The sequence below is a fragment of the Talaromyces proteolyticus genome, assembly GCF_021365285.1.
Source record: "Talaromyces proteolyticus strain PMI_201 chromosome Unknown BGW36scaffold_8, whole genome shotgun sequence".
Classification (NCBI taxonomy): domain Eukaryota; kingdom Fungi; phylum Ascomycota; class Eurotiomycetes; order Eurotiales; family Trichocomaceae; genus Talaromyces; species Talaromyces proteolyticus.
The window spans coordinates 369,964-394,915 of NW_025764284.1; the positions used below are offsets into that span (position 1 = coordinate 369,964).

Genomic DNA, 24,952 nt, shown 5'->3' on the forward strand with positions numbered 1-24,952 from the left:
TCATATTCGCACTTATTGGCAATCTTATCTCATTCTGAGCAAATAAAATCAGTTTGAGCAAAACAAGAAGGTGAATTTGTATAATTCCAAGTAAATATTACTCATGTCTAACGATACTGTGTCAACCAATTCGTGAATTCGATTACCGTAGGACATTCAAGGAAAATGGAGCTTTTGACCTCGACTCCTAGCTCATTCAAAAGCTTCTCAGATAAGACAAGCGACATGAGAGAGTCAATCCCGAGCTCGGCAAACGAAGCTTCGTCAACAAATTCTTTGATATCCAGCCCAGTCTCTCGAGAAATGAGATTCATGCAACTAACGACAACTTCGTCTTGCGGCTGCTTGACACTACTCTCAGTAGAGGCCGTATTGTTTGTATCTACAAAAGAAGGAAACGTCACTTCTTGCTTTGCTGCAGGAGTTGGCGCAGGTTTTTTAGAGCGTGTTCCGGCCACAGAAGACGTAATTGGAACAGGAAAAGACAAGCTACCCGGAGCCGACGGTGGCGTTCTTGTGCGTCGTGCTTGTCTCAGAGCCTTTGAATCGGCTGTGGGCGCCACCTGAGGAGCGGTATGATGAGATGGTAAGTCGACCGGTTGAGATTGTCGTGGACCTGCGTATAGACGCTGCATGAGTACTCGAGGAACTCTCCTAAATTTAATACCCCCGCAAACCCCGACAATTTCTCCAGATTGCAAAGCGTAAATATCCCCAATAAAAGTGTTTGCTTCGTCCTCGGATGGTGTCATGCGAACATAGCTCTGATAAGGAATATTTGGCGCAAGGGGCTTTGCGATGCGAAGATCATCCCATCCCGGGGTGATATAAAAGAATTCTCTTGTGTTTGTCTCGTCGCCACCGTTCATGACAAAACCTGCCATCTGGAAGACGCTATCAATCCAATGCGGTGGAGTGTGCCACGACCCATGACGATCCGGAGTGAGCTCAACGTCTGCAAAGGCCTCGAGCCCATTCAAGACCAGGGATTGCATGCCACGGTATACATCTGCGTAGTCAACAATATTTTGAAATAGCTGGTAGATCATGTTACGTGTTAGCTTATTGGCGGATCTGCTGGCTGCCATGGATGATAGCGTCGCAATGCGTTCTTCTAGTAGGTGTGTTATTTTCCGCCATTCGGTTTTCCACGCCTTAGGGTCTTCGTAGAATACGGTGGCGGATGCAAATGCATATTCCGATCGACTGCCATCCAACTTTATACTATACCATTTGACTGCCGTGGAGGAATCCATGAGGTCAATGAATGCCTCGATTTGAATCAGTTGTGGTTTTGTGTTGTCATCATTGGGCAGCTGGGATTCAAGTACTTCCATTTCAGCGACATTCATATTGACCGTCTTCGCTTCTGGAACTAGACGCTTATACAAGTACTCGCCGACGGTAAGGCTGATTTCTCCCCAAATAGACTAGACATTGATAGGTTAGCCCAAGCCACCATACAGATGAAAGAAGAGGAAAGCTTACCCCGGTAACTACACCCCGTCCATTCATCTTGTGTCCATTCACCGCTTCTAAGAAATCCGGTCTCTGTATGTCGGTTACCGCAACAAGATGGCCCGTAGACTCTTGAAGTTCTTCAATAATCACACGTTGCACTGAGGTGCTCTGTAAAGACGATATTGCAGGTGAGACGAGAGGTTCACTAGAGCAATATTTGGAACGGCCTTTCTCGAGAGTCCACGTTCCAGTATAAGGAATGAAATAGTTTTCATTATTCCAGTGGTAGTGTGGGAGGTGCAAGAGATTGTAAGAGCGTTCATTGTCCCGGTAATACTCACCCCAGCGAAGAGGTAGACCGACAGCATGCAAACCAGTAAGAGTGGTAGTAACCGTGGTGACATTGTGTTCATTTTTCTGGAGCGATATGAAAGTTTTCAAATTTGCGTTATGACTACGAGCAAATGCATTGCAGATTGGATGAGAACCAATTTCAAGCCAGATAGTTTTGTCATCTATGATGCCAGCAGAGGCAGCAGATTCAAGTGCCATCACAAAATTGACTGGCTCGCGAGAAGCACGACGCAAATATTTTGCGTTTATTGTCTTCCCATCAAAAATACTCTGGCCAAGGAGAGGCGAAACAATCGGAATAGTAGGAGGCTTAAAAACAATGTGGCTTGCAGCATCCTCGAACTCATCAAGTATCGCATCTAGCTGGCCGGAGTGGAAGGCATAGGGGATGTCTAAAGCGAGGCATTTGAGCCCCTCTGCTTCGATTAACGTCCGGATCGCACCAATATCTTCTCTTGGGCCACTTATGACGGTCTCCTGGGACGAGTTCAAACATGATATCTCAAAGTACACCTGGTTGTTCACCAGTCGATTGACCTCGTCGAGACCAGCTCGGACCGATAGCATGATATGACTCCTGGGCTTACAGTATTTTACCAGAAGTTCTGCTCGCTTTCCAACCAAGTAGATAGCATCTGAAGGTGACAGTACCCCTGAGGCCACCATGGCTGCATATTCACCAAGACTGTGACCAATAACCACTGCAGGGCTGAGCCCTAGTCTTTTCCAAAACTTTATTAGAGCAATTTGGAGGACAAGGATGACCAATTGGGTGATAATGGGCGATACAACCTCTTCGTCGGATATCTTGGTACCCTCAATTTCATGTATGATAGCTGGAAAACCAAGTTTTTGAACTACGTGATCCAGCTGTCGAACCTGCTGGTTGAAGTAGGGAAAGCTTTGGAAAAGCTGCTGGCCGGCACCACGATAGAAGGACCCTTGTCCAGTAAATGCAAACACCATTTTTGGTGCAACTGAGGAGACAGATTTAACATCATCAGACGACTGAATAGAGTTCTTCAAGAAATCCTGCAGCTGGCTGATACTAGATACCGATGTCGAAATCCGACGGGGATGATGAATACGGCGTACCATCAAAGTATAGGATAGATCTTGTAGGCTAGAGTCTGGGTTCTGAACCAGGTACTGAATTAGGTCCTCGATGTTTCCTTTCAATGATACTTTACTTTTCGCGGAAATAGTGATAGGATGCACCTCTAAGGAGTCACCAACGATATCTGTCCCTCTTTTCTTTGGTGGATCCTCTAGCACAAGCGTTGTATTTCCCCCATGAGCTCCAAAGCTGTTGACTATGGCATATCTTTTTCCTCCCTCTGGCCTTGGCCACGGAGTATTCTCAAAAACCACACCTGCATTTCTCTTTTCCAGATTCTTAGCTACTGCAGGGTTGATGTTGCTCTTGATACCCACGTGGCGTGGGATCAAATTTTTCTGATACATCAGTAAAACCTTGATCAACGAAGCAACACCTGCAGCCGCTTCACCGTGGCCAATATTTGATTTAACCGCACCCAGATGCAGTCGCTGCTCTGGCCGACGCTTTGGGGTCACTGGGGCAAATATTTCCAACACAGATTCGGATTCAACAGCGTCACCCGCCTGTGTGCCAGTTCCGTGAAGTTCAACATAGCTGACATCAAGGGGATTGATTCCTGCTTGAAGTATCACCTGCCGGTAATTATCTTTCTGCGCCCCTACATGAGGATGTGTAATTGAAACTGCATCGCATGAGTGGTTCGTTGCACCTGCAGCAATCGTACCAAGAATTTTGTCGTTATCAGCGATAGCATCCTCGAGGCGCTTGATCACGACTGAGCCAATACCATCAGCACGACAATATCCATCCGCTCCCTCGTCCCAGACTTTGCATTGCCCCGTCTTAGAAAGAAAGTGACCTTTTGTAAGCATGCAATAGATGTCTGGGTTAGTAATGACATTCAGGCCACCTGCAATAACAAGATCACTTTCCCCAGCCCAAAGAGAAGAACAGGCCGCATTTACGGCTGCTAGACCGCTAGAGCAGGCAGTATCCAAGCTGAAGCTGGGACCTTGGAACTTAAAAAAGTAATTTATACGTCCATTGCCAAAAGCTCTTTCCGTTCCAGGAATTCCATACGTACTGACATTTTGATTAGCGTTCACCTCGCGGTAATCGTCGCTTGCTTGCCCAAAGAAAACCCCCACACGCTTCATATTTGATGATGCAGTCCGGTTGGGAACAAAACCAGCCATTTCAAGTGCCTCGTAGGCTGTCACAAGAGCTAATCTCTGCATAGGGTCTGTCTGCTCAGCCTTTGAGAGAGAAAAAAAAATATAGAGTTAGTTATATTCGTAACTTGGGATTAAAACGGCTTAACTTACTTCACGGGGGGACATATTGAAGAACCCGGGGTCGAATAAACCGGGCCCATCAATAAAATTCCCATACGGGGTATCTGTAGAATTTTCCATAGCCCCAGTAGGATCGTAATGAGCTTCCAAGTCAAATCGGTCTGCAGGAACTCGAGTATGGACATCGCGTCCATCTACGAGTAGCTCCCAGAAGAGCTCATGGTCATTGGCCCCTCCCGGCATGCGACAGGCCATACCGACAATTGCCAGTTTTGAGTCTTTCAGAAGTCGGGGTGGATTTACATACTCTTGCTGTATCCAGTCAACGATATCGTAACAAGATATCTGGATTTTAGACAGTTTCGATTCGAGGGTAGATATAAGACCTTTTGAAATGATAGACGTACGGAAATGCAGTACGTCACACTCCACTAAACCTGGGCTAGACATTATGTTCAAGATTCCATCAACTAAATTGTCGAAGTGAAGAGGTTTCATCAGCGCCTCCTTTACAATCAATTCGACCAAGTGAGCTGCGTTTTCTGCAGGAAATGGCATCCCAGTATGTGGGGAGAGAAGAGGTAGTCGCAAAAGACGATGATGCCATGCCTCTATGGACGATGTATTCATTATAGCTTCTACATCTGTAACGTCATAGATGTCTGGAACATGGCATAGCCCTCCGTGGATTTGAAGCGAGGAATGCTTAGAGTATCTCAGAACTTCGGAGCGCTGAAATAAATGTCGAAGGCGTGCTGGCGGGCCAGTTATACCGACTGAATTGATGTCAGTATGACTAATGGTCAACTTATTGAGCTTCGAAGCTCTCTGTACGTAAAGGTATGGTGTGAGTAATCCAGCATTGATTGATATGAACAAAGGATTGTGAGCATACCGTCTCTTTGTTGTACTGATCTAACTCATCTTGAATTTTATCTGCAGATAACCCCATGACCACATAGGCCCAGCTGGAGAGATTCTCATCCACACCTGGTGTCTCCAGCAAATCGGACGTACGGCGCACATGGGTGCAGAAGGCAAATGAGACCCGTACACTCTCTGCACCAGTAAGAGCTAACTCTGCGAGAGATGAGGCTGCCGCAGTAGCTGAAGCCGCAAATAGGCCAATACTCATTCCGACGACTGTGACACTCCTGTTGGGAATATCATAATCTAAGTCATTGGCTTCAAAATATCTACAAAACTCGTCAAAGTTAGAGATAATTGTAATTTTGAATGGGATGAGGTGCTTACGGACCCTATAAACATAGCAATTTGATAGATGCATAGAAAAGCCCCTTCCCATGCGCCACCCAAAGGGCCCTTTCTTAATTCATTGAAATATGCAGCAAAGGTTGTGACTGAGTGGAATGCAGGAATATCATCTTGAAGCTCTCGCGGCAACTTCGAGATTTCCTCTTTCAAGACTCGAGTACATTCCGTCAAGAAAGTTGCAAGTAGAGGGAATTTCGTTCCCTTGCTGTGTCTATGCAGACCACGAAAAAGCTCTTGGACGTCATCGGCAGGAAATTCATGGCTGAAAAGAAGAAGTTTAGTGGTACACTCCGCTCCAAAAGAAACCATAGATGATTGAGAATGGGTTTCCATTGCGGAGACAAAATGATGCTTGCAAATAGACCGAGATTTCAGACTCTAAAGGGCCTCGTGCAATTCCAAACCGTTTTTGAAGGAATATGGTTTGTTATAATCCTTATTTGAAAGCCCTGAAAACTATGGCAAGATATTTCTAGGGTTACCGATAATTTTCCAACTATTGAATGTCTGTTTTGCGGCATAATACATAATCTAAACCCGGCCAATATCAACTTAACACATCCCGATCTTGCTGCCCAGGAAAATCCGGATTCCGGAAAATACTGGGTTCGGGTTCCGGTACAGTTCGGACAGTGATAATCAGATAGAGTTACTTACTCCGATGATTCTGTCTCTTCTGGCATGCTTAGAGCACCCAGAGCTCTCCCTAAAGGCTAAAGAACTTTATCAGGTCTATAATTAAAGCAAATTGTGTAATGAACTTAAGAATGAGAATGCATGCGTTATGGAGACGAATGCGTTGTATTAACTCCAAACGGTTCTATCCCACAATTGTTTGGAATTATCCTATTCATAAGGATGATAACCAATAGACCGAAATTAAAAGTACTATACGTAACACACTATTGGGTTGAAGAAAAACGAGATTCTAGTTTGCTTAGGTTTTCTCTTTAGTAATAAAAAGTTGTATATCGTAGATTTCCAAGGTTAGAGGAATCCACCACCAGATTGACAGACGTATATCCGATATATCAATTGATGTATCCGCAATGAAATAAATCTAGTTCCCAAGAAAAACACTTGAATGAGCGTACCAAACCCTATTACACCCTCTAATCTCAAATCCTATTTTTCCATCTTCTGCCAATTTCCATAAACAATTATTTATGCACGGCCCCAAGGCAATCTCAAACAACGAGTCGGACACTTCACCATAAAGGAGTGTTACAAGCTCTCGATTGGTGAAACTGGACTTTCTCAGAGAGCCTTGTTGAGAAACATTTTTTTTCACTAGTAGTGAATACACTTGGTTAATGCGAAGTTCTTCGCGTCGAATATATTGGCCTATTTTGCATGCGAGATTTTCAATCACCGTTCCATGGCCGGGGTAACCCTCGAGACATCTCTGGCTCTCCATATATCTTAGGCTTGAGAGATACGCTCCCAGGTCTTCAATAACAGTAAATCCATGCCCGAGAATATTATCTCCTGTGAATAGAGCCTGTTCTTCTTCTAGAACAAAACAGGTGTGATCAAAAGCGTGGCCTGGAGCTAGAATCGCTTTTAAAGTCGCGCCTTCAACATGGAAGATCTGCCCATCTGCAATGGGTATCTGACCACGATCGGGATTGCTTTTGTAAATACGAGACGCGAGATGTGGTTTATGGAAAATCAGATCTCGAACACCGCCTGTATGATCTTGATGCCAGTGTGTGAGGAGAACAAAAGAAATGTCTAGGTTTTTGCTGTTCAGATACTGGATCAAACTCTCAATCCAAGATTTAAATCCCTAAGCCCAAACTCGGGTTAAAACATGTTTTTAATCTTCTGAAATGGAATATGAGAAATTGCATAAAGCTTACTTGGCCAGTATCAACCAGTATTCTGGAATTTCCAGTGCCCAATAGATATGTATTGGTTCCTTGTAACTGCATCTCTCCTGGGTTCCCTCCCAGAATTCTAATAACTCGAGATGTCACATGGGTCACGGGAGGAAGTTCAGGAATTAATCCTCTTTGTGCTGAAAGATAATCACTAAATGCATTATAAGAATGCTTTTCTCTACCCTCTTGCGTGTTTGATACCATTCTGAATCATCAAATTTTCTGGTAGTATAATGACTTGCGGCAAAGTATGTGACATCCTTATTGTTATTTTTGGTTTAACGCATATAAATGAAATTAAGCTGACTTAACCGTATCAACTGCAATAAAGCTAATATCGTCCGGTCCGCTTTGAGTTTGTCTGTAACATCAGAATTCAACCAGTACCCAATACTGCGAATCTATCGGTCTCAGACAAGCATTCGACAAAATTAACATCTTAACGGGCTAAGCTGAGACAAAGTATAGCAAACCGATAAATAGTACGGAAATCTAAATCCGATAATTATCGGACTCCGCTAGTCTGGTGTTGGAAGAAAATTACACTCAGCTTACTGGCTGTTCGCATCGTTTCCACATGTAGAGCAAGTTGCATACCTAGCCTATCTTCACCAGATAAGCTTATGCAGCATGGTTGACATTGCCAGAAACGTCGTGTATCTTAGCGTGGATATTAAACGTTGGTGTGCATGTCAGTGGGTGAAAGGATGGTCCTATAATATGAGAGCTCTTTATGACAAATATGTTAGAAGAGTGTTGGTTTTCATGCATCTTATTCCAATGAAACGTGGAGAACAACGCTTGTAATTTTCAAATTCACAATGGAAGCTAAAGATAAATGATGCTATCAATTACTTGCAGCTCGTAATGTGTCTTAGGCAAATCAAGTTACTAATTTTACTCTCTTTTCTGGCCCAATGAACTTAATTAGGATGGAAATGCTCTCGAATAGATACTCCTTGCAAAGTCAATGTAGATCTCAGTCTCTCATTTACAATAATAATTAATATCCTTGTAGGCAACGGATCTCGATTACTTGAAGCATGAAACTATTTTTAATGACAGGATTAAGTTGGATTAATAAAAAGCATCTTCATCTGCAAGTGAACATTCATTCTAAAGCATCGATTGATGTCTTTCGTAGAAAAAAATCCACGTTATCTCACAATTACTGATGAATAACAATACATTTTCCCTGGTATTGCGTACTCTCACTCGATGACCCACAACAGTGCATGTGTCTGTTTACATAAATATAACAAAACAATTTCTAGCTCATTATAATCAGTCAAAAACCGACAAATCTATTTAATCCGTCCAATTATGAGGCAGTTACCGCATGAATTTGCACGTGTCATGAGATAAATAAAACCTTTCCTCATATATCTGTAGAAACAACCAACTTTAAACTTTGCCGAGTTTGAACCCAGCATGGGTAGTGCGTGCGATGATAAAAGAAACAGTGCCGATAGCACAGCAGACACCTGCGAAAAGAAAAGTATCGAAGTATTTCCCCTTTCTGTCAACAACGATCTGGCCTCCGATGGGAGAGCCAGTCAGAGCGGCAAATGAAGCAAAGAAGTAGGCAGTGCCTATACGAGCTCCAATTTCTCGAATAGGAGATACATGGGCGCATATAACTGGAGCGAGACCGATGACACCACCAGACCCAACCCCAAACAAAGCAGTGAAAGCTAAGATCGAAGCCTGCCCGGTTGTTGGCATTAGAAGAGCTAGAACTAACACAGTGGTGAAGATAGCCATGATTATTGTCACATTGAAATGACCTAGCTTGTCACCCAAAGCTACAGGAACTGCACGGCCAAGCACCCTGTGATTACATGCTCATTAGTACCCGATACAGTCCATTCACAATTTAAAAGCTACCAGTATGAAATATAGAAACTCACCCAGTAGTGTTCAGAATCGCAACAAGGTACCGAGATAAATGCACCGAAATACCTCGCTGCAGAGCAGCCTCAACGATAAAGTTCATGGGAATGAACATTCCCCACCAAAAGAAGAAGATTCCCAAGCTGACAAATACAAATGTTGGTTCTTTGAAGGGACGTAGATAGTTAATTATCTGAAACTTTGTTGGGTTTGGAGGCAAGCGTGACTTGATGGTAAAATTGGCAAAGACACACAACGCCAATATCAGGAAGGCACATATCCTATACGTCCAGCCAAACCCGACTTGAGGCAAAAGGCTAGTCACCATGCAGGGAAATATAATGCCGCCAAGGGAAGAAGAGCCCATCACTGGGCCCATTGCTTGTCCTCTCTTCTCACGGAACCATGTTTGAACCTAGATTCGTACGGTTATCTTGTGTAATGGTTGCATGAGTCACTAACAGATAGTTCTCGAGGTCACTTACGCATGACACTGCTGGGAACATTATCATAGAGCTCCCTAGAGCAGAAACAACGCCCTGACATAGAATAATTTGAACATATTGAGACGATACGCTGGTAAGCATGAGACCTAAAACGTGAAGAAACGTGCCAAAGGCAAGCAAGTATCGGGGACCATCGTCATCAAAAACTTTCCCGATAAAAATGCCACCGATGAACATGAAAAGTACTACAGAAATAAAGTTTATCAGCTGTCAGCGTGATACCCTATAAGTCATATTGTGCATACTGTATACACGTACACATTAAAGAGGGGATCCATGCAATCTCAGACGGTGTGTACTCAGGAAGTAAATCATCCTGAAAAAACTCTTGAAAGAGACCAATAGAATTGATCCAACCAAAGGAAACAAAAAGAGATGCTGAAGCACCTGCAACGGTCAGCCAGGCATCCGTGCCTCCCTCCGGAAAGGCGTGAAGATTATGGGCCGGTAAGTCGGGAGGCGTTCCTTTCTCGGCCAGAGAGAGTTCAGCCGACCGGGCAAAGTCTGGCTTGGAGGCTGGACCATCTTTATCGGCTTCCTGACCATGAATATCAGGTGCTTCGGTAGAAGAGTTACTCATGATTCCGGTACGTAGTGTATCGAGGGCAGTTTAGTGACAGGCGGTGGTCTCGGAACACGCCAGTAAAAGCAGGTAGAGGGATCAGCTCGGAGCGGGATGGCAAGTCGTAAAGACATGGTGTGAGTGCGGAATGGATGTTTATCAAGGCCATGTTTGTAGATTGGAAAGGCTCAAAAGGGGTAATTTCCTTACAGCTGTTGATTAGAAATAATTCATTGCATGCGAGCAATAAATTAGGGCTGGCGAGCCGCTTCTGCGAATTCTATTGGCTGACCGGAATCCGACCAGCCAATGAAAATCCCGGGAGCCGCTTTGCTATGTCAAGGTCGGCTCCGTCTCGCCGACGAGCATAGTCGGTCGTAATCATTTCACGGAACCGGAAACTTCAGCGCGGTAGTCGAACCGGGTGTATCTTCAGGACGATAGAGAAGCACAAGGACTCTTTGTGTAGACGAAGGATGTCCTTATAATGAAGCCTAGACGAGTAGCTTTGAGGGTGTGTAGTCTTTTTGCGAGCCATTGAAACAAAGCCCACATAGTATTGAATTGAGCTTAATAGAAAACCGAATATAGAAAGCAAGATGGCTTACATTCCGCAAACAACCACTGTACTTGTTGTTGGCGGTGGACCGGCTGGTTCTTATGCCGCCTCCGCCCTGGCACGAGAAGGGATTGACGTGGTGGTTCTGGAGGCGGACAAGTTCCCTAGGTAAGGCGTCATCCCATCTGTGAGCTATTATTGGGCAAGCCCTTGTGTATCTGCCACAGTGGTAAGCTGCAGGCGATCCCTCCTGAGCCCTGGAGCCCTAGGTCGGGCTCTCCAAGAGCCGAATAGCCCGATGCTTACAATGAGTTCTGCATCAGATACCATATCGGAGAGAGCATGCTTCCATCCCTGCGCTATTTTCTGAAGTACATCGACGCCTACGAGAAATGGGAATCACACGGTTTTAGAATCAAGGTGAACTCGAGAGATCGTTCTTTAGATTTGTGCTGACCTGTTGGGGGGTAGAATGGCGCGGCTTTCAAATTGAACTGGAGCCGACCAGAAGCGTGTTAGTTCCCCCCCATACCTACCGGGTTTCATGTGGTAGGCATTTCAATATTGGTAATCTGATTTCTTCCTTGGATAGATACCGACTTTATTGCCGCCGGAGGGCCTCAAGGACATTCCTGGAATGTGGTCCGTTCGGAAGGAGATGAGCTGCTTTTCAAACACGCTGGAGAATCTGGCGCCAAAATATTTGATGCCGTGAAAGTTAACTCCGTCGAATTCGCACCAGGGAGTGCAGGCACCATCGATGGCCACGAGTACCCCGGCCGCCCGGTCTCCGCTGGCTGGAGCACCAAGGATGGTCGCTCTGGAACCATTTCCTTCACGTACCTCATCGATGCCAGTGGGCGACAGGGTTTGCTTAGCACTAAATACTTGAAGAACCGTCACTACAACCAAGGGCTCAAGAACATTGCGAATTGGGCCTACTGGAGAGGCTGCGGTGCTTATGGCGTCGGTACTCCTAGGCAAGGCTCGCCCTACTTCGAGGCGCTGAGAGGTAAGAGATAAATACAATTAGTCCATAAAAATGCTAATATTGGGGCTTAAACTGCAGATGCCAGTGGTTGGGTTTGGTTCATTCCGTTGCACGATGGAACCCACTCGGTTGGTATCGTCCAGAACCAGGAGATGGCCACCAAGAAGAAGAGAGAGGCCGGCTCACCGTCTAGCAAGGACTTTTACCTTCAGTCATTAGAGCTGGTACCCGGTATCAAAGAGTTGATTGGTAGTGCTGAGCTTATCACGGATATTAAATCTGCGTCCGACTGGTCATACAGTGCATCTCACTATGCATTCCCGTATGCTCGGATAATTGGAGATGCAGGCGCCTTTATTGATCCTTTCTTCTCAACTGGTGTGCATTTGGCTGTCCATGGTGGACTCTCTGCAGCAACGACTGTCGCGGCATCTATACGAGGTCACACCACCGAGGATGCTGCTGCCGCTTGGCATTCTAAGAAGACATCAACGAGCTATACCCGGTTTTTGGTCGTAGTCAGCAGTGCACTGAAGCAGATCCGCCTGCAGGATGAGCCTGTGATTAGCGACTTTGATGAGGATAGTTTTGATAGAGCATTTGATCTCTACAGACCTAGTAAGCTACATGTATATTCTGCGCTGGATACGTTAAACTAACAATGCAAAAGTTATCCAGGGCACGGTTGATGCTGACACAAGGGGCAAACTTACTCAAGATGAAATCTCTAAGACAGTCGAGTTTGCATTCCGTTCTTGGCTTCACATTGATCCAACACTGAAAGAATCTCTTGTCGAGAAGCTGAAGAGTCTTGATGTTCATGATGCCGAGGCCACAGATGAAAAAACGGTAAAAGCCATTGATGAGATTCAAAAAACCCTCACGCCAGAAGAATCCCAAGCATTGGACATGCTGCGCGGACGAAAGATGATGCGTCACGAGGATATGGTCAATATCGACAATTTCACCAAGGACACAATTGACGGATTGGTAGCTATCGTCGAGCGAGGGAAACTTGGATTGAAGCAGACCGAGACCCAAAAGCTTAGTAAAGCACAGCTATTCTCCTTGGGATTCTTGGAGGGGCACACTCCAGACGTTGACAAGATGATGAGCGACAAAAAAGACGAGGGAAAAACCACGAACGGTCATGCAAACGGTCAGGTAAATGGTCATGTGAATGGATCATCTTCTGCCAATGGATCCAGCAACAACAACAACAAGCATGGCGGTTCCGGCTTCGATAAGCTTCTTCACCCTGTTCTTGGTGAGGGACTGGTGCTAGATGAGTCTAGTCGGCACTTCCTCATAAACTCTCTTCAGGAAACCGCAGAAAAGCTAGAGACCCCTCATGATACCATGAGGCGTCTTGCGGATACTGTATGTAGAATCTACTTTTTCCCTACATAAATGAAAGACCATCGCTAACATCATTCGATAGGGTCGTATACTTGGTTTGATCAAGATCGGAAACCGCCTCGGTCTTTTCAAGTCTCTGGCGGAAACCGAGTCTTCTCTAACAGTTGATGAGTTGACCAGACCCGGTGGCGCAGACCCTTCCCTAGTTGGACGTCTCTTGCGTTACTTCTCCGGTCATCGTTTTGTCAAGGAGGTTGGAAAGGACCGCTTTACAGCCACTCAGCATACGAAGACCCTTGCAGATGACGGAATTTCGAGCACTCTAGAGTTTTTCTATACCATCAGCAACCCCGCCTTTCACGCCCTTCCAGATTTCCTCGAAGAAAATGAATACAAGAGCCCAACTAATGGTATCAGTTCCTTCCACAAGTCGCAAAATACACACATCAATTTCTTTGCCTGGGCAAAGAAACGCCCAGACATCTTGAAGTTGCTGCGTGGAGTAATGTCCGTGCACAAGGAAGGTGACTGGCTCAGTGTCATTCCTTTCAATGAAATTATTGCCTCTGAACCAGCTGATCGCACCATTTTTGTTGATATAAATGGAAATATAGGCAAACAGTCCAGAAGCTTGGTAGGAGCATATCCGCAGCTCGCCGGACGTGTTATTCTTGAAGATAGTCCGGAGACTGTTAAATTCACTCCACCCATTGATGGAGTCGAAAAGGTAGCGCACGATGTCTTCACGCCACAACCAATCAAGGGTCCGTCTTTCCCCCTTCTCGTTAGAATCAGACAATCATTCAATATTATATCATACTGACGAAGACAACAGGAGCTAAGTACTATTATCTCAACGCGATCCTTCAAACGCTGGACGATGGCCCTGCTATTGGCTTACTCAAGAATCTTGTTCCTGCATTGAGCCCAGGTTCTCAGATCCTCCTTGATGAAGTTGTTCTTCCCGATACTGGGGCCAACCTGTACCCTACTGGTCTCGATTTGCAGATGCTGGCTATGTTTGGGGCTAAGATTCGTACTCTCGACCAGTGGATTTCCCTGCTCGATGGTGCCGGTCTAAAACTGGCTGAGGTCAAGGCATACACTCCTGTCATGCGGTTTTCTATCCTCTATGCAGAGCCCAAGTAGGCTGGCAGAGCCATGGTTACGAATCCCCTATATCCAGCTGTTTTCGTGTGTGGAATTGTGGGGCAGAAAGCGTGCTCCTGAGCTGGGAAATATTAGTTAGATTCTTGGTTGACCTTTCATTAACATTTCATTACCAGCTGCCAGCTCGTTCGATAAACAGCAATCAACTAGTATCCAATAAGAATTATACGTATCGATTGATATCTTGTAGGGATAACAGGGGTCCATTCGGTATGATGATACATGAAAAAGCCTCAATAAGATAATACTAGGTTGAGTAATTGGTTGACTAGTGAGTAACTCAGGAAGAGGGAATCTCTTGCAATATTGAAAAATACAAAAGGCTAGTGTCCACGTGATCTCGTGGATCTGGCTCCTTTTTGATAACATCAATAAATTGACTGGCAGAACTGCCCATAAATCTTATTGCACTCGATCTAATATAAGCACAAATATTGTGTTAGACGTTCTTTAGAATACTGGATGCGGAAGTCTACAAGCACTATAGAACATTGGCAAATCACACCGGTAAAAGTATATGCCTCCGTTTTTCACTCAAAGCAACTGAAGTTTCTGTTTGATATTACTTCTAGGGTATTGATTATGTAAAAAGTGGAACTTTGCCATCAGCTAATGCCATAAAACGCTACCGATTTTCAGCTGACCATGGTATTTCAGGTAGCAAACATCAGAACGTCACTTTTGACCATTGGCCTCTGCTGGTCCCGTCAAATCATCGAAATCAGCAGTACTTGACTGCATGCTCCGCACATCCGCCACCGAAGCCTCCTGATCAGCTTGTCCAATCTGTACTAGTTCTTCCTGGAAATCCTCATGACCATTATCAGCCTCGGAAATCTCCTCCCAATCATGCTCGTCCCCTGTATCAAAGCCAAGATCAACTTCGCTTTCACTTTTGTCAACAATCACGGTATCTAATAAATTTCAATGTCAATCATACATATATTTATTTTTTGGTCGGAATTGAAGCATTACGGACCGTCTTGGGTCTGGTTGCCTTGATTTTCTTCGGTAGCGTCGAGCTCTTCGGTGACAGGTGGGAAGTATGCCCTATTGTTCAGTCAGTTGTTTTTCATCAAGTATGTAATCTACACATCACATACGGAAGAATGCGTTCATATGCTAGCAGGTCAACAGTCATGAAACTGCAAAAGATCACCCTATCAAATTTCGAAAGGTTATCCCCGCTATTCAGAAACTTTCGGACTTCATCAATTGCGGCTGTAGCCGCCTCAGTATTCGGATATCCATAGACCCCGGTACTGATAGCTGAAAAGGCAATGGAGCGTTGCCCATGCTGAACGGCTAGCTCAAGGCTTCGACGGTAGCAGCCACGAAGCTGCTGCTCGGCCTCGTCGTGTTTGGCCCTAACATAAATTGGTCCGACAGCATGAATAATTTTTTCCGCAGGCAATTCATATCCATTCGTGATTTTCGCATGCCCTGTTTCGCAGCCATCGAGAGTAAGACACTCCTCGTAAAGCTGTGGTCCTGCGGCGCTATGAATCGCGCCATCGACGCCTCCACCTCCTAAGAGGCTTCGGTTCGCAGCATTGACGATACATCCGACTTCTAATTCGGTAATGTCATGTTTTATATGTGATATAATGTCATTAATCACCTTCGAAGGTGTGGTGACAACTGGTTGACGCGACGATCGAAGAACTCCAGACCGATACAGTCGTGTTAATGTAGGGATTTCTGACAGTTTAAGAACTGATGCCATGATAAAGGCGACCTATATCGTGATGTGTAAGTTATCTAGATGAGGTGGATACTTTCAAAACAAAACGTGAGAACCCTCGATATGAGCGTCAGGATGATATATCACAAGCTCAAAATGCGGTTTTTGCGAGGTGTGCGGGGTGTGCGGGGTATTAAGATTCACGTCTCACGAGCAAGAACACAAAATTAATTGCAATAAACCCAAGTCGAAATGGAAAATCATGAAAATTGACGGAGGAATAATAATGTGCTCGTCAGATTACATGAATCCCCGCGGCACGTGATGTCTGCCTTGTCCGCCTCTTACAAGGTTCCCTCCTGTAGCCCCGTTGGAAAAGTGCATGTTTACCATTGCAAAGATTCCGTCCTATCTTTAGGAAATTTTGAGGTTCTTGAATAATGTGCCCGTTGCTCTAATATCTATCTCACGGGCATCGTCCATATTCCTATTTATTGAATGTTGTCGCCCCACATAAGCTCTATCTATGAGCCTGAAATAATTGTAATGTTGGGATCTGTGTTTTAATTGGCTGAGCAAAAACGTCTCTGCAGGATTCTAACACCTTGAATGGTCTTCTGGTATGTATAGAACACTATCAGATTGATTATTGTTTGATCAATATGCTCCATATCTCTATTAGACTGCAATTACAGAAATTTGTATGTGAGATGGTCTACAAATCAAGAGCCCTATCTACTCCGCTCTATATGACTTTTGATTGGCTACTTTGACCTCCTCTTCATTTTCCAATATCTGGTGGACCCCCCTCTTGACAGAAAAAATTGATTACGCGGTATATCCCCGATTACGGGAAACAATTGTATCCAAAGGAAATTCGAGGAAAAGGAGGTGCAATTCCATACACACAAATCTAAAATGACCAAGCCATCTATCAAAATACGCACTGCCACTGAGGATGACATTCCCCAGGTCCACGCAATATACTGCCACTATGTGACAAATACCGTCTTGACGTTTATGCAAACGCCGCCACCACTGGAGTCCACCATTGACAAGTTCAGAAACAACACGATCGCGCGCGGGCTACCATACCTCGTTGCTGTGGATGAGGAGGACGAGGATGAGAAAAGGGTGATAGGATTTGCCTATCTCTCGCCATTTCGGGGCTCAATGCTCTCATATGGACCTACAGTCGAGTTATCCCTATTTTTAAACCCAAATCAAACGAATGGAGGAATCGGCACGCGACTCCTGTCGACATTGCTTTCAAAACTAGATTCTAAGCCAAATACGACAGCAGTATTGCACAAGGCAGTAGAGCATGCGGGATACCAAGGGTATGAAGAGTTCTCCGAACCAATGCCTGTTCAGAATGTCCTTGCGTGTATGGCTCTCGATCCAGATGGCATAAACGGAGGGGAGGGGCTTCGAATGTGGTACGAGCAACGAGGGTTTGTGGAGAGGGGAAGATTGAAAAGGGCTGGGTGGAAGAAGGGCAAATGGTCTGGATTCACCCCCTCCACTTCCGAGCATGCTGTAGACTCATCTCATTCTTAGGCTTGATACTGTTTACCTTCAATATTCTGTGCCCTTGACCAACTAGCAACTTACGAGAACCGTGGAACCAACGATCGACGGTATGAGCTTACATATATAGCAGGGAAAGCAAACATCCCATGCAAGTGATGTGCATTTACTTTGCTATTACGAGAAATATGTCATCATTGGAATCATTTATCTTGAATTGGTTGCGTTCATGCTATCATGACAGTCTGTCAAAGAATTGAAGTTTATCACTGCGCAAATATATTGCCGCGTGTGGACTCAGGTTTCGTGATACCACTGGTATATGAAAACCTGGTCCGAAGAATTCGGTGCCTCTGACACCTTATAAGAAACAAATATAATGAAAATAGGCCAAGTGGAAAATAGAGACAAGGATCAAAATAAAGTAGAGAGCGTCGTTGACAATAATGGCCCATTTTTGAAGTAGATCGTATTACTTCAAAAGTCAAAAGAAATGACATAAAATCGAAGTCAAGAGACAATTCGAATGTTTCCTGAAGGAGAGACATGAAAGTAAAATCTTAGGTTCGGAATTCGGTCGAACCTACTACCGGTTCGCGTCATGAAAAGGAAAAAAATATAGACCAGATACAAGATATCATTAGACAATCGGGCTCTTGCGCTTCTCAGCACTGGAGAGCACCAGCATAGGGGTCTTTCGCCGCTCGGTATTCTGGGAAACAGATCGATGACCAGCAACAATAGCAGCAGTAGAAGGTGGGTCCATGGGAGACATCATACTCGAGAATGCTTCGTCGCTAGCGGTAGCAGTCGGGTGTATGTACAGATTCTCGGGTTGATTTCGCTCGCGCGAACGATCCTTTCCTTTCATTTCAGATCCAATGGCACCATTAGCGAAAGCACGAAGGCTGCCGAGACTAGGCTTGCTAGAAAGACTGCCGCTTCCACGACTACTATCGTCTTCATCAGAGACAGAGAAAATAAACTCAGTCTCACTGGCCGGAGTGTTGCTGCCACCACTACCAGGGTTACTCCTCGACTCTCCACGTCGCTCAATCCCTGCACGGACCAAATTATGGACGGCACGGCGCCGTTGACGAGTAGCGAAATTCTTGCTACCCTCGTACTTGGAAGTAGGCTTAGCGACAAGTTCCTCAAGAGATGGAGGACCACGAGGCTGGCGAGTAGGATGTTCACCAGCACGTCCCTGACCAGGTCCAAAAGTACCGGTCATGGGGGTCTGTGGAAACCCAGCAGATCGTGGCCCTGGGCCGCCACCTGTGCGTGCAACGTCGGTGTTTGTCCTCAAACCAGGGGCAAAAGAGGGAGTCTTCTTATGACTACCGCGTCGAAAAGCATTGGCAGAAGGTGGCGGAAGTGGTGCAACATCCAGAGGTGGAGAGGGAGTGGCATTTTTAGGGGATACAGAGCGGGGAGAACTGTGGGCCGGAGACCGTTTGAGCTCTGCGGGAGGAGAAACTTCGGCGTGGAAAGGTGGTGGGGGGTTACCAGTGGGTGACTGCAATGATTCTTGATACGATGGAAGTGAATCCTCATCCAGTGGAAAAGTGGCGTTGTTGTCATAAACAAAGCTTTGTTGTCCGGTCATTGGATTGTACACTGAATACAGACCAGGTTGGCCCAGGACAGGTTGAACAACGGGCTGCATGCCTTGCTGCAATTGTTGCTGGTACAAACTCATTCCTGGAACGTACGATTGTTGCTGCTGCTGCTGGAATTGTTGATTGAGTGGCGTTCCTCCGCCGAGACTCAAGTTCTGAAACTGTTGAGCCGCAGCAGTAACACTGAGAAGCTGTTGTTGAAGACGTTGCTGCTGGGCAGCGAGGAACAGATTGGTAGACATCAGTTCCGCATACAACTTCTCATCCATTCCTTCACCATCCCCAAGATCGATAGCGGGGGGCGCTAAAACCTGTTCCGGAAGAGAGTACATAGGGCGATTCGTATTCAGTCCCATATTTGTGTTGTGTGGATCCAACCCGTACGAGTTATGCGAAAAGTTGGCGCCAATAGCAGTCTGAGGGACTCGCTCGCCACCTCGGTTAGAGACAGCATAGCGACTGCCTTCTAGACCGGCTCGGCCACGGCCCTGAGGATGCTGGTGGTGAGATGGAATAGTTGCAGACTTCGGAGCAGTCCTCAACCCAGCGAGAAGATGGGAGCGACTTGTCCGGGGAGTAGCGGCGGCGGTAGATGGTGTCGTTTCATCTATTGTCGAGATTTGAGGGGGAACGCTCAAACGCTTGATATGAGACCCTTTTCCACGAGAAGCAAAGCCAGTACCAGGAACACCGAGAGAGCCACCATTCAAAGAATTGTGTGTCAAGTGAGCAAGACCGCCAGCGTCCATACTCAGTGATGTGTGGTGAAATCAGAGGGTATCGAAAAGAAATTGATATGTGCAAGGATGCAAATTAAAGAAATCAACACGGCTCTGAGGTAGATCAAGGGCGAGAAAAAAATCGCAGTCAAGAACGTTGACTCGAATTAGTTTGCCGTCGGGGACCAAATAACAGATCAGAAGCAATTAACAATATTAAGAAGAGTCGCTGTCGATAATATCCGCGCAGGACACCTGCTAAAGAAGAAATCGGAGGGACGAAGGAAGAATCTACCAGCCAGATGTATGTTAGTAACAGGGAAGTACCGAGACCGTGTGAGACGAGGATGGCTTGCTTACCAAAGATATTGGTGAGATATCAGGGATATTCGACTCTCACAAAGAGGCGATATGCAATGATTAAAATATACAAAGAAAGAATAATTGGATACTTGGGTGAGGCGTTGAGAATCGACGGTTTAGTGCCAGGACCACAGAAGATTGCTGCGGTCAAACAACCAATGCAAGAAAGAGAGCGAGACACGGATGCACTGCAGTACCACTCGCTAGTAAGGGACAGACGCTGCAAAAGCCAAAGAATATGCTAATGCAGAATTTGTAATGCAAGCCCAAACTGGTTGAGCTGTCGAAGACGCGTGCAGGAGACCGGTGGGTGGGATGTATATTGTGTGCCAACGACGGGAGGACGCGAGAAGATTAACTCGGTAACTCGGGAGGAACGCCAAATCAATATAAACCAGCGTGGTTGAAAGGCAACGGGAGAATAAAAATTGGATTGAAAGCGCAGTCCGATCGATATTAATAAAAAGATTAAGGGCTATGCGGGCCTCGCATTCATCCAGGTGAAAACAATGCGTGGGTGAAAAAGGCTTCAGGGGCGGTGTGTGGGAGGGAGAAAGCTAGGTCGTCCCTTTTTTTTCTCTTTTTTCTTCTTTTCGTCTTTTCGAACACGGGGTTTTGTCGGGATGGTTTCGTGCTTCAAATAAAAATTGAGCGAACGAAGAAGCAGGTCCCAGAAAAAGAAAGTAAAAGGAAAAAATATAGAGGAAGCGATCAAGAGCGACGACGGGGGTAGAGGGGAGAATGCGAGATGAAGTGAGGACTGGATAAGAGAGGGTTAGCGATTATTATGGCGAGAGAAGAGAGAGGGAAGGGAACGAGTGACCACGGGGAAAGAGCGCAGTCTGGGCTCCCGGCTGCCTGTAACAGCAATGGCCCCACGGCTCGGGCCAATCAGGAGGCTGGAGTGGGCAAAACGAGCGGGCCGGCGTCTCAGGCTCGAGCCTTGCCTGATCGAAGTCTACGCAGGCGGGCCAATGAGCATGTCCAGGCGCTGAGGGAGTGCAGTGCCGCTCATCTGGCACCGATTCTACATGGCGGTCGCGCTGTGTGGTTGGGTGCCATTGACGTAGCACGATACTGTACAACTACATACCTCTACACACACATATACACATAGACCCATATATACAGACACGCCACAAGAACGAGCAAAAAAGATGCACTGCTGTTTATAGAGGGATCAACACCGTCAATCCCATTGTTCTGCTGCTCCTGGAACGAAGCGAAGCATCATAATAATGATGATAAGCCAAGAACAATAATCATGGGGAATAGCAATAATAGTCAGAGGCGGACGGGCCTAGCCTTACGGGCGTCTTCGACAGGCGCAGCGGCCAATCAGGCAGCCGGAGCGCCCCGCAGCCGGCGGTGAGCTGTAGCAAGCGGGCGCGTTCTCGGCGGCGGTTGGCCCGTCTGGGCCAGTCGATCACGCGAGGGCTGGACTGGCGTGTCAACGTGGCCAGCCCGAGTTGGCCATCCAGCGCCGCCCGTTCGCTTGTCCCTTGACGCGGCGCCCCCACAGCGACGTGTCATTGGCCTCTGGCCCCTGTCTTCTGAACGAGTGGAGCGGCCAATCACCCTTTCGATGATGATCAACCAATTCTTCTCTCTTCACATATGGCATAGGCATATTCACTGTTATTGATGACTCAGATAGTCATTTCGTCCATTGTACATATGGTCATATACGAGCAAGTATTGAATGGTCAAATGCATGGCGGCAGGGCGACCCTGATGTAATCAATTATGTACTACTACACGTCCTTGTATATTGCCAAGAACAAGTCGAAAGAACAAATCATCTCTGCTATCCAAACAACCCCTGGCTGAGGCTGTTCGTGGTGGGCCATCATGCCGTCTTCATCGCAGTATATAGATCGCCTCGCCTATATAGTAAAGCTGGTACGGAGTATATGTGCAGGACAAAGCCAGAAACGGGAAGTACAGTTAAAGCAAAAAGCGGGTATCGGAATTCAAACTCAGGAAATAGTGCTGATGTCTTCTCATTCAGTCAACGACGTTGATGGATAATAGATCAAGTAAGAACAAAGAGAACGTAGGGTATATTCTTTTGAACCTGCTCTGGAGCGCTCATGAATATCCTGCCAAGCACTCATACATAAAAGTGACATGCATGATCGAGCGCTGGGAGATACGAAGCAAATAGAACCGTACAGTAAGTGCATAGACGGCTACCATCGCAGTGGTGCTCAAACATCAACGGGGACACTCAAACCAGCAGCAATGGAATGTGCAGAGGCCCGTTCATTGGAAAGCAGCATCCGCTCTGCCGATGATGGATTATCCGCCGTCTTTTCATTGATTCGGTCAAACTCGAGTGTTTCCGCAAGTTCAGCCGACATCGGGTCGAGTTCATCCTCTTTCAACCCGGTTGCTAGCGAGACAAGCTTGCGATGCATATCAAGCTTTGTACTTACTCCAGCATCAGCCTTCTGCTGGACAAGATCCCGCACGGCCGTACGCCGGGATTGTTGTGCCGAAATTAATGATCGGATTAGACTATAACGTTGCTGTAGTTCTTCTGAAGTCGGGTCACCACCCGGGGAAGCCTCTTTGGTCGCTGTAGATACAGCTACAAAACTGTCTGATAGCTTTTGATGATGGATTTGTTCAATTAACGATGTGCATCGCTCTTCGACTTCTTTATACCGAGCCATCTGTGAATCAACACTGTCATGCACATTCTCTCGGGAGGACAAGGCAGCTTTCTCTTTTTGGATCGTCTCCCGGTCCTTTTCTAGTTGCTCAAACAGGTCTTGTGGGCTTGTCGCATCCGCATTATGCTGTCCTATCTTAGCACTTCCGTAGGCTTGCGTGAGTTTTCGGTTTGCTTCATCCATTAGAGCCACGATTTTAGAAGCTAACGCGGAAGTCTCAGGAGTAGACTCCGCCGCTAGTTTCAAAGCGCGTCCGGTACTTGCTACGCCAAGGGTTTCGAGATCATGGTGGTCATTAACATAAGTCACACTAGAAGGTGCGTGTGGTATCGCGCGTTCAGCGTTTGCTTGGTCCATGAGATTAATAGCTGTCTCGCCCTTCTGGTTTACCAAATTTCCGGACTCAGAACAGTGGAGGAGGAACAGAGAAGTCAAACGGAAATTCCCATTCCGGGCGGCCACAAGGGCGGGCGTGTCCCCATTTGAGTCCTGACAAGAAAGTAGCATGTCAAGCTCCTGCGGCGGGAATGTATCACGCAGTTTCTGGAGCAGGACCTCACAGTAATAACGGGCGCTCTTCCATTTGCCCTTGCTTCGCGTGGTTTCTGCGAGATGGTGGAAGACGGTGGCACCAAACCAGTCTCGGAAAGTGAGGTTATCTTGAAGCAGGTTGACAAGCGAAGGCATTGTTTTCTTCTCATAGTTGTTTGTAAACAAAACGGCACGCACGAGCGGAGTCTCCTCATGGACAGATAAAGCTTGTGCATTTGCGCCTCGACGAAGCAGATCTCGTACGATTTCCAAGTCGCCCATGGCTGCAGCCCAGTGAAGTGCCGAGTTCCCTTGGTCATCAATAGGACGATCAACCTGGAAATTAATTGGTGGTACTGGAGGCTGCACCTTCGTCGCTTCTGGAGCATCGCCCACAGTCATAAAATAATCCAAAAGCTGATCTCCATATAATATATGCTCCTGTTCACTTATCGACATCGCAGTTGCCTCATTCATTCTACGCTTTCGCTTTCTAGAATGAGTTGAGTGTTGCGACATTGGAATCATATCATCATCTGCCATCATCGAGGACGTTTCGAGCGTCGTGTGCCCAATCGACTCTTCCTCCTCGAATTGAGGAGGCGGCATTTCATAACTCTCTTGCGCGAAGCTGGGGGCATTCATTCGAGGTGCTCTCATTGCAAAAGAATCATCCCGTGAGGCAGCCCGCTTTGCGGCAGCTGATAATCGGGGGGCCCTCGGTTTGGAGGCAGTGGTATGCTTTGGTGCTGGCGGTGGGCTTCGATCTCCTGCGACATAATCTAATATGGGCCGGATTTTGTCTAGGATATTGTTGCGTTCGGCCAGAAGACGCGCATCGGATAGCGGAATCCATGTTCCTAGTAAACAGATCAGATGCCATGTCAATATATGAACTTCGAATCACCCCAGTCTCGTACCCTGATATTTTCCATAACCACCTTGCACTTTCTCATGGACGCCTTTTTGGACCTCGCGCTCTAGAATCCGCGTTCGCGATGGCTTGTCAAACCCTGCTATCTTCAGAATATGTGTTGCATTGATCCAATCGTCTGCTCTCCGCCTCATCACACTTTCGCCATCTAGTTTAAATTCATAGACGGGAACCTTGAAGCATAAACGAGTTAGCTACCGTCGTAATAAGCCGTAAAACAGGAATGGGAAGCATTCCATGGCATATGAAAAAACCTACCCCACTATAAGTTGCAGAGTATATGATGCCTTCGCTGCTCCCCGCCATCTTGAATCTTATCCGCCTCTTTAGCGGTCAGTCACCAGTGCAAAATCAAGGGCGGGAGGGCCACTGAGCATAAGTTCAGCGAGAAACAGTGAGCCAGGGTGTGGACACATCAACTGCTCTCCAAGACCAGCTATAGAATTTTATTGAATATCGAATTTCTCAATCTTAGCCACCGTGGATCACCAAGGCATGACATGGACACACGGAGTCCTGAGCA

The 24,952-nt window shown here is 46.3% G+C and overlaps 8 protein-coding genes across 8 annotated transcripts; 2 read left to right on the plus strand and 6 right to left on the minus strand.

Moving 5' to 3' along the window:
• Nucleotides 1–107: 107 nt before the first annotated feature.
• On the minus strand, nt 108–5,754 carry BGW36DRAFT_398327 (beta-ketoacyl synthase domain-containing protein; the record flags this gene model as incomplete). The annotated part of the gene is made up of 5 exons (XM_046218396.1): nt 108–1,430; nt 1,489–4,131; nt 4,201–4,998; nt 5,066–5,366; nt 5,429–5,754. The coding sequence occupies 5 exons, from the start codon at nt 5,752–5,754 to the stop codon at nt 108–110; spliced, it is 5,391 nt and encodes a 1,796-aa protein (XP_046070138.1).
• Nucleotides 5,755–6,505: 751 nt separating this feature from the next.
• On the minus strand, nt 6,506–7,532 carry BGW36DRAFT_360716 (beta-lactamase-like protein; the record flags this gene model as incomplete). Its single annotated transcript, XM_046214205.1, has 2 exons — nt 6,506–7,234; nt 7,308–7,532. 2 exons carry the CDS (start codon nt 7,530–7,532, stop codon nt 6,506–6,508), a joined length of 954 nt encoding a protein of 317 aa, XP_046070139.1.
• A 1,200-nt stretch (nt 7,533–8,732) lies between these two features.
• On the minus strand, nt 8,733–10,307 carry BGW36DRAFT_398329 (major facilitator superfamily transporter; the record flags this gene model as incomplete). The annotated part of the gene is made up of 5 exons (XM_046218397.1): nt 8,733–9,159; nt 9,239–9,636; nt 9,707–9,912; nt 9,986–10,192; nt 10,250–10,307. 5 exons carry the CDS (start codon nt 10,305–10,307, stop codon nt 8,733–8,735), a joined length of 1,296 nt encoding a protein of 431 aa, XP_046070140.1.
• Nucleotides 10,308–10,888: 581 nt separating this feature from the next.
• Nucleotides 10,889–14,347, plus strand: BGW36DRAFT_298705 (uncharacterized protein; the record flags this gene model as incomplete). The annotated part of the gene is made up of 8 exons (XM_046211459.1): nt 10,889–11,016; nt 11,172–11,268; nt 11,320–11,362; nt 11,441–11,860; nt 11,918–12,457; nt 12,510–13,219; nt 13,281–13,962; nt 14,034–14,347. 8 exons carry the CDS (start codon nt 10,889–10,891, stop codon nt 14,345–14,347), a joined length of 2,934 nt encoding a protein of 977 aa, XP_046070141.1.
• Nucleotides 14,348–15,043: 696 nt separating this feature from the next.
• BGW36DRAFT_299358 (LRP16 family protein) lies at nt 15,044–16,094 on the minus strand (the record flags this gene model as incomplete). The annotated part of the gene is made up of 3 exons (XM_046211524.1): nt 15,044–15,282; nt 15,348–15,418; nt 15,472–16,094. The coding sequence occupies 3 exons, from the start codon at nt 16,092–16,094 to the stop codon at nt 15,044–15,046; spliced, it is 933 nt and encodes a 310-aa protein (XP_046070142.1).
• Nucleotides 16,095–16,991: 897 nt separating this feature from the next.
• Nucleotides 16,992–17,552, plus strand: BGW36DRAFT_263687 (uncharacterized protein; the record flags this gene model as incomplete). The annotated part of the gene is made up of 1 exon (XM_046210098.1): nt 16,992–17,552. A coding segment is annotated over one exon (561 nt), but the record flags the coding sequence as incomplete, so codon positions are not given.
• Nucleotides 17,553–18,222: 670 nt separating this feature from the next.
• On the minus strand, nt 18,223–19,953 carry BGW36DRAFT_298847 (uncharacterized protein; the record flags this gene model as incomplete). Its single annotated transcript, XM_046211474.1, has 1 exon — nt 18,223–19,953. The coding sequence occupies one exon, from the start codon at nt 19,951–19,953 to the stop codon at nt 18,223–18,225; it is 1,731 nt and encodes a 576-aa protein (XP_046070144.1).
• Nucleotides 19,954–22,496: 2,543 nt separating this feature from the next.
• BGW36DRAFT_299568 (putative apses transcription factor) lies at nt 22,497–24,735 on the minus strand (the record flags this gene model as incomplete). Its single annotated transcript, XM_046211546.1, has 3 exons — nt 22,497–24,355; nt 24,416–24,602; nt 24,688–24,735. The coding sequence occupies 3 exons, from the start codon at nt 24,733–24,735 to the stop codon at nt 22,497–22,499; spliced, it is 2,094 nt and encodes a 697-aa protein (XP_046070145.1).
• Nucleotides 24,736–24,952: the final 217 nt, after the last annotated feature.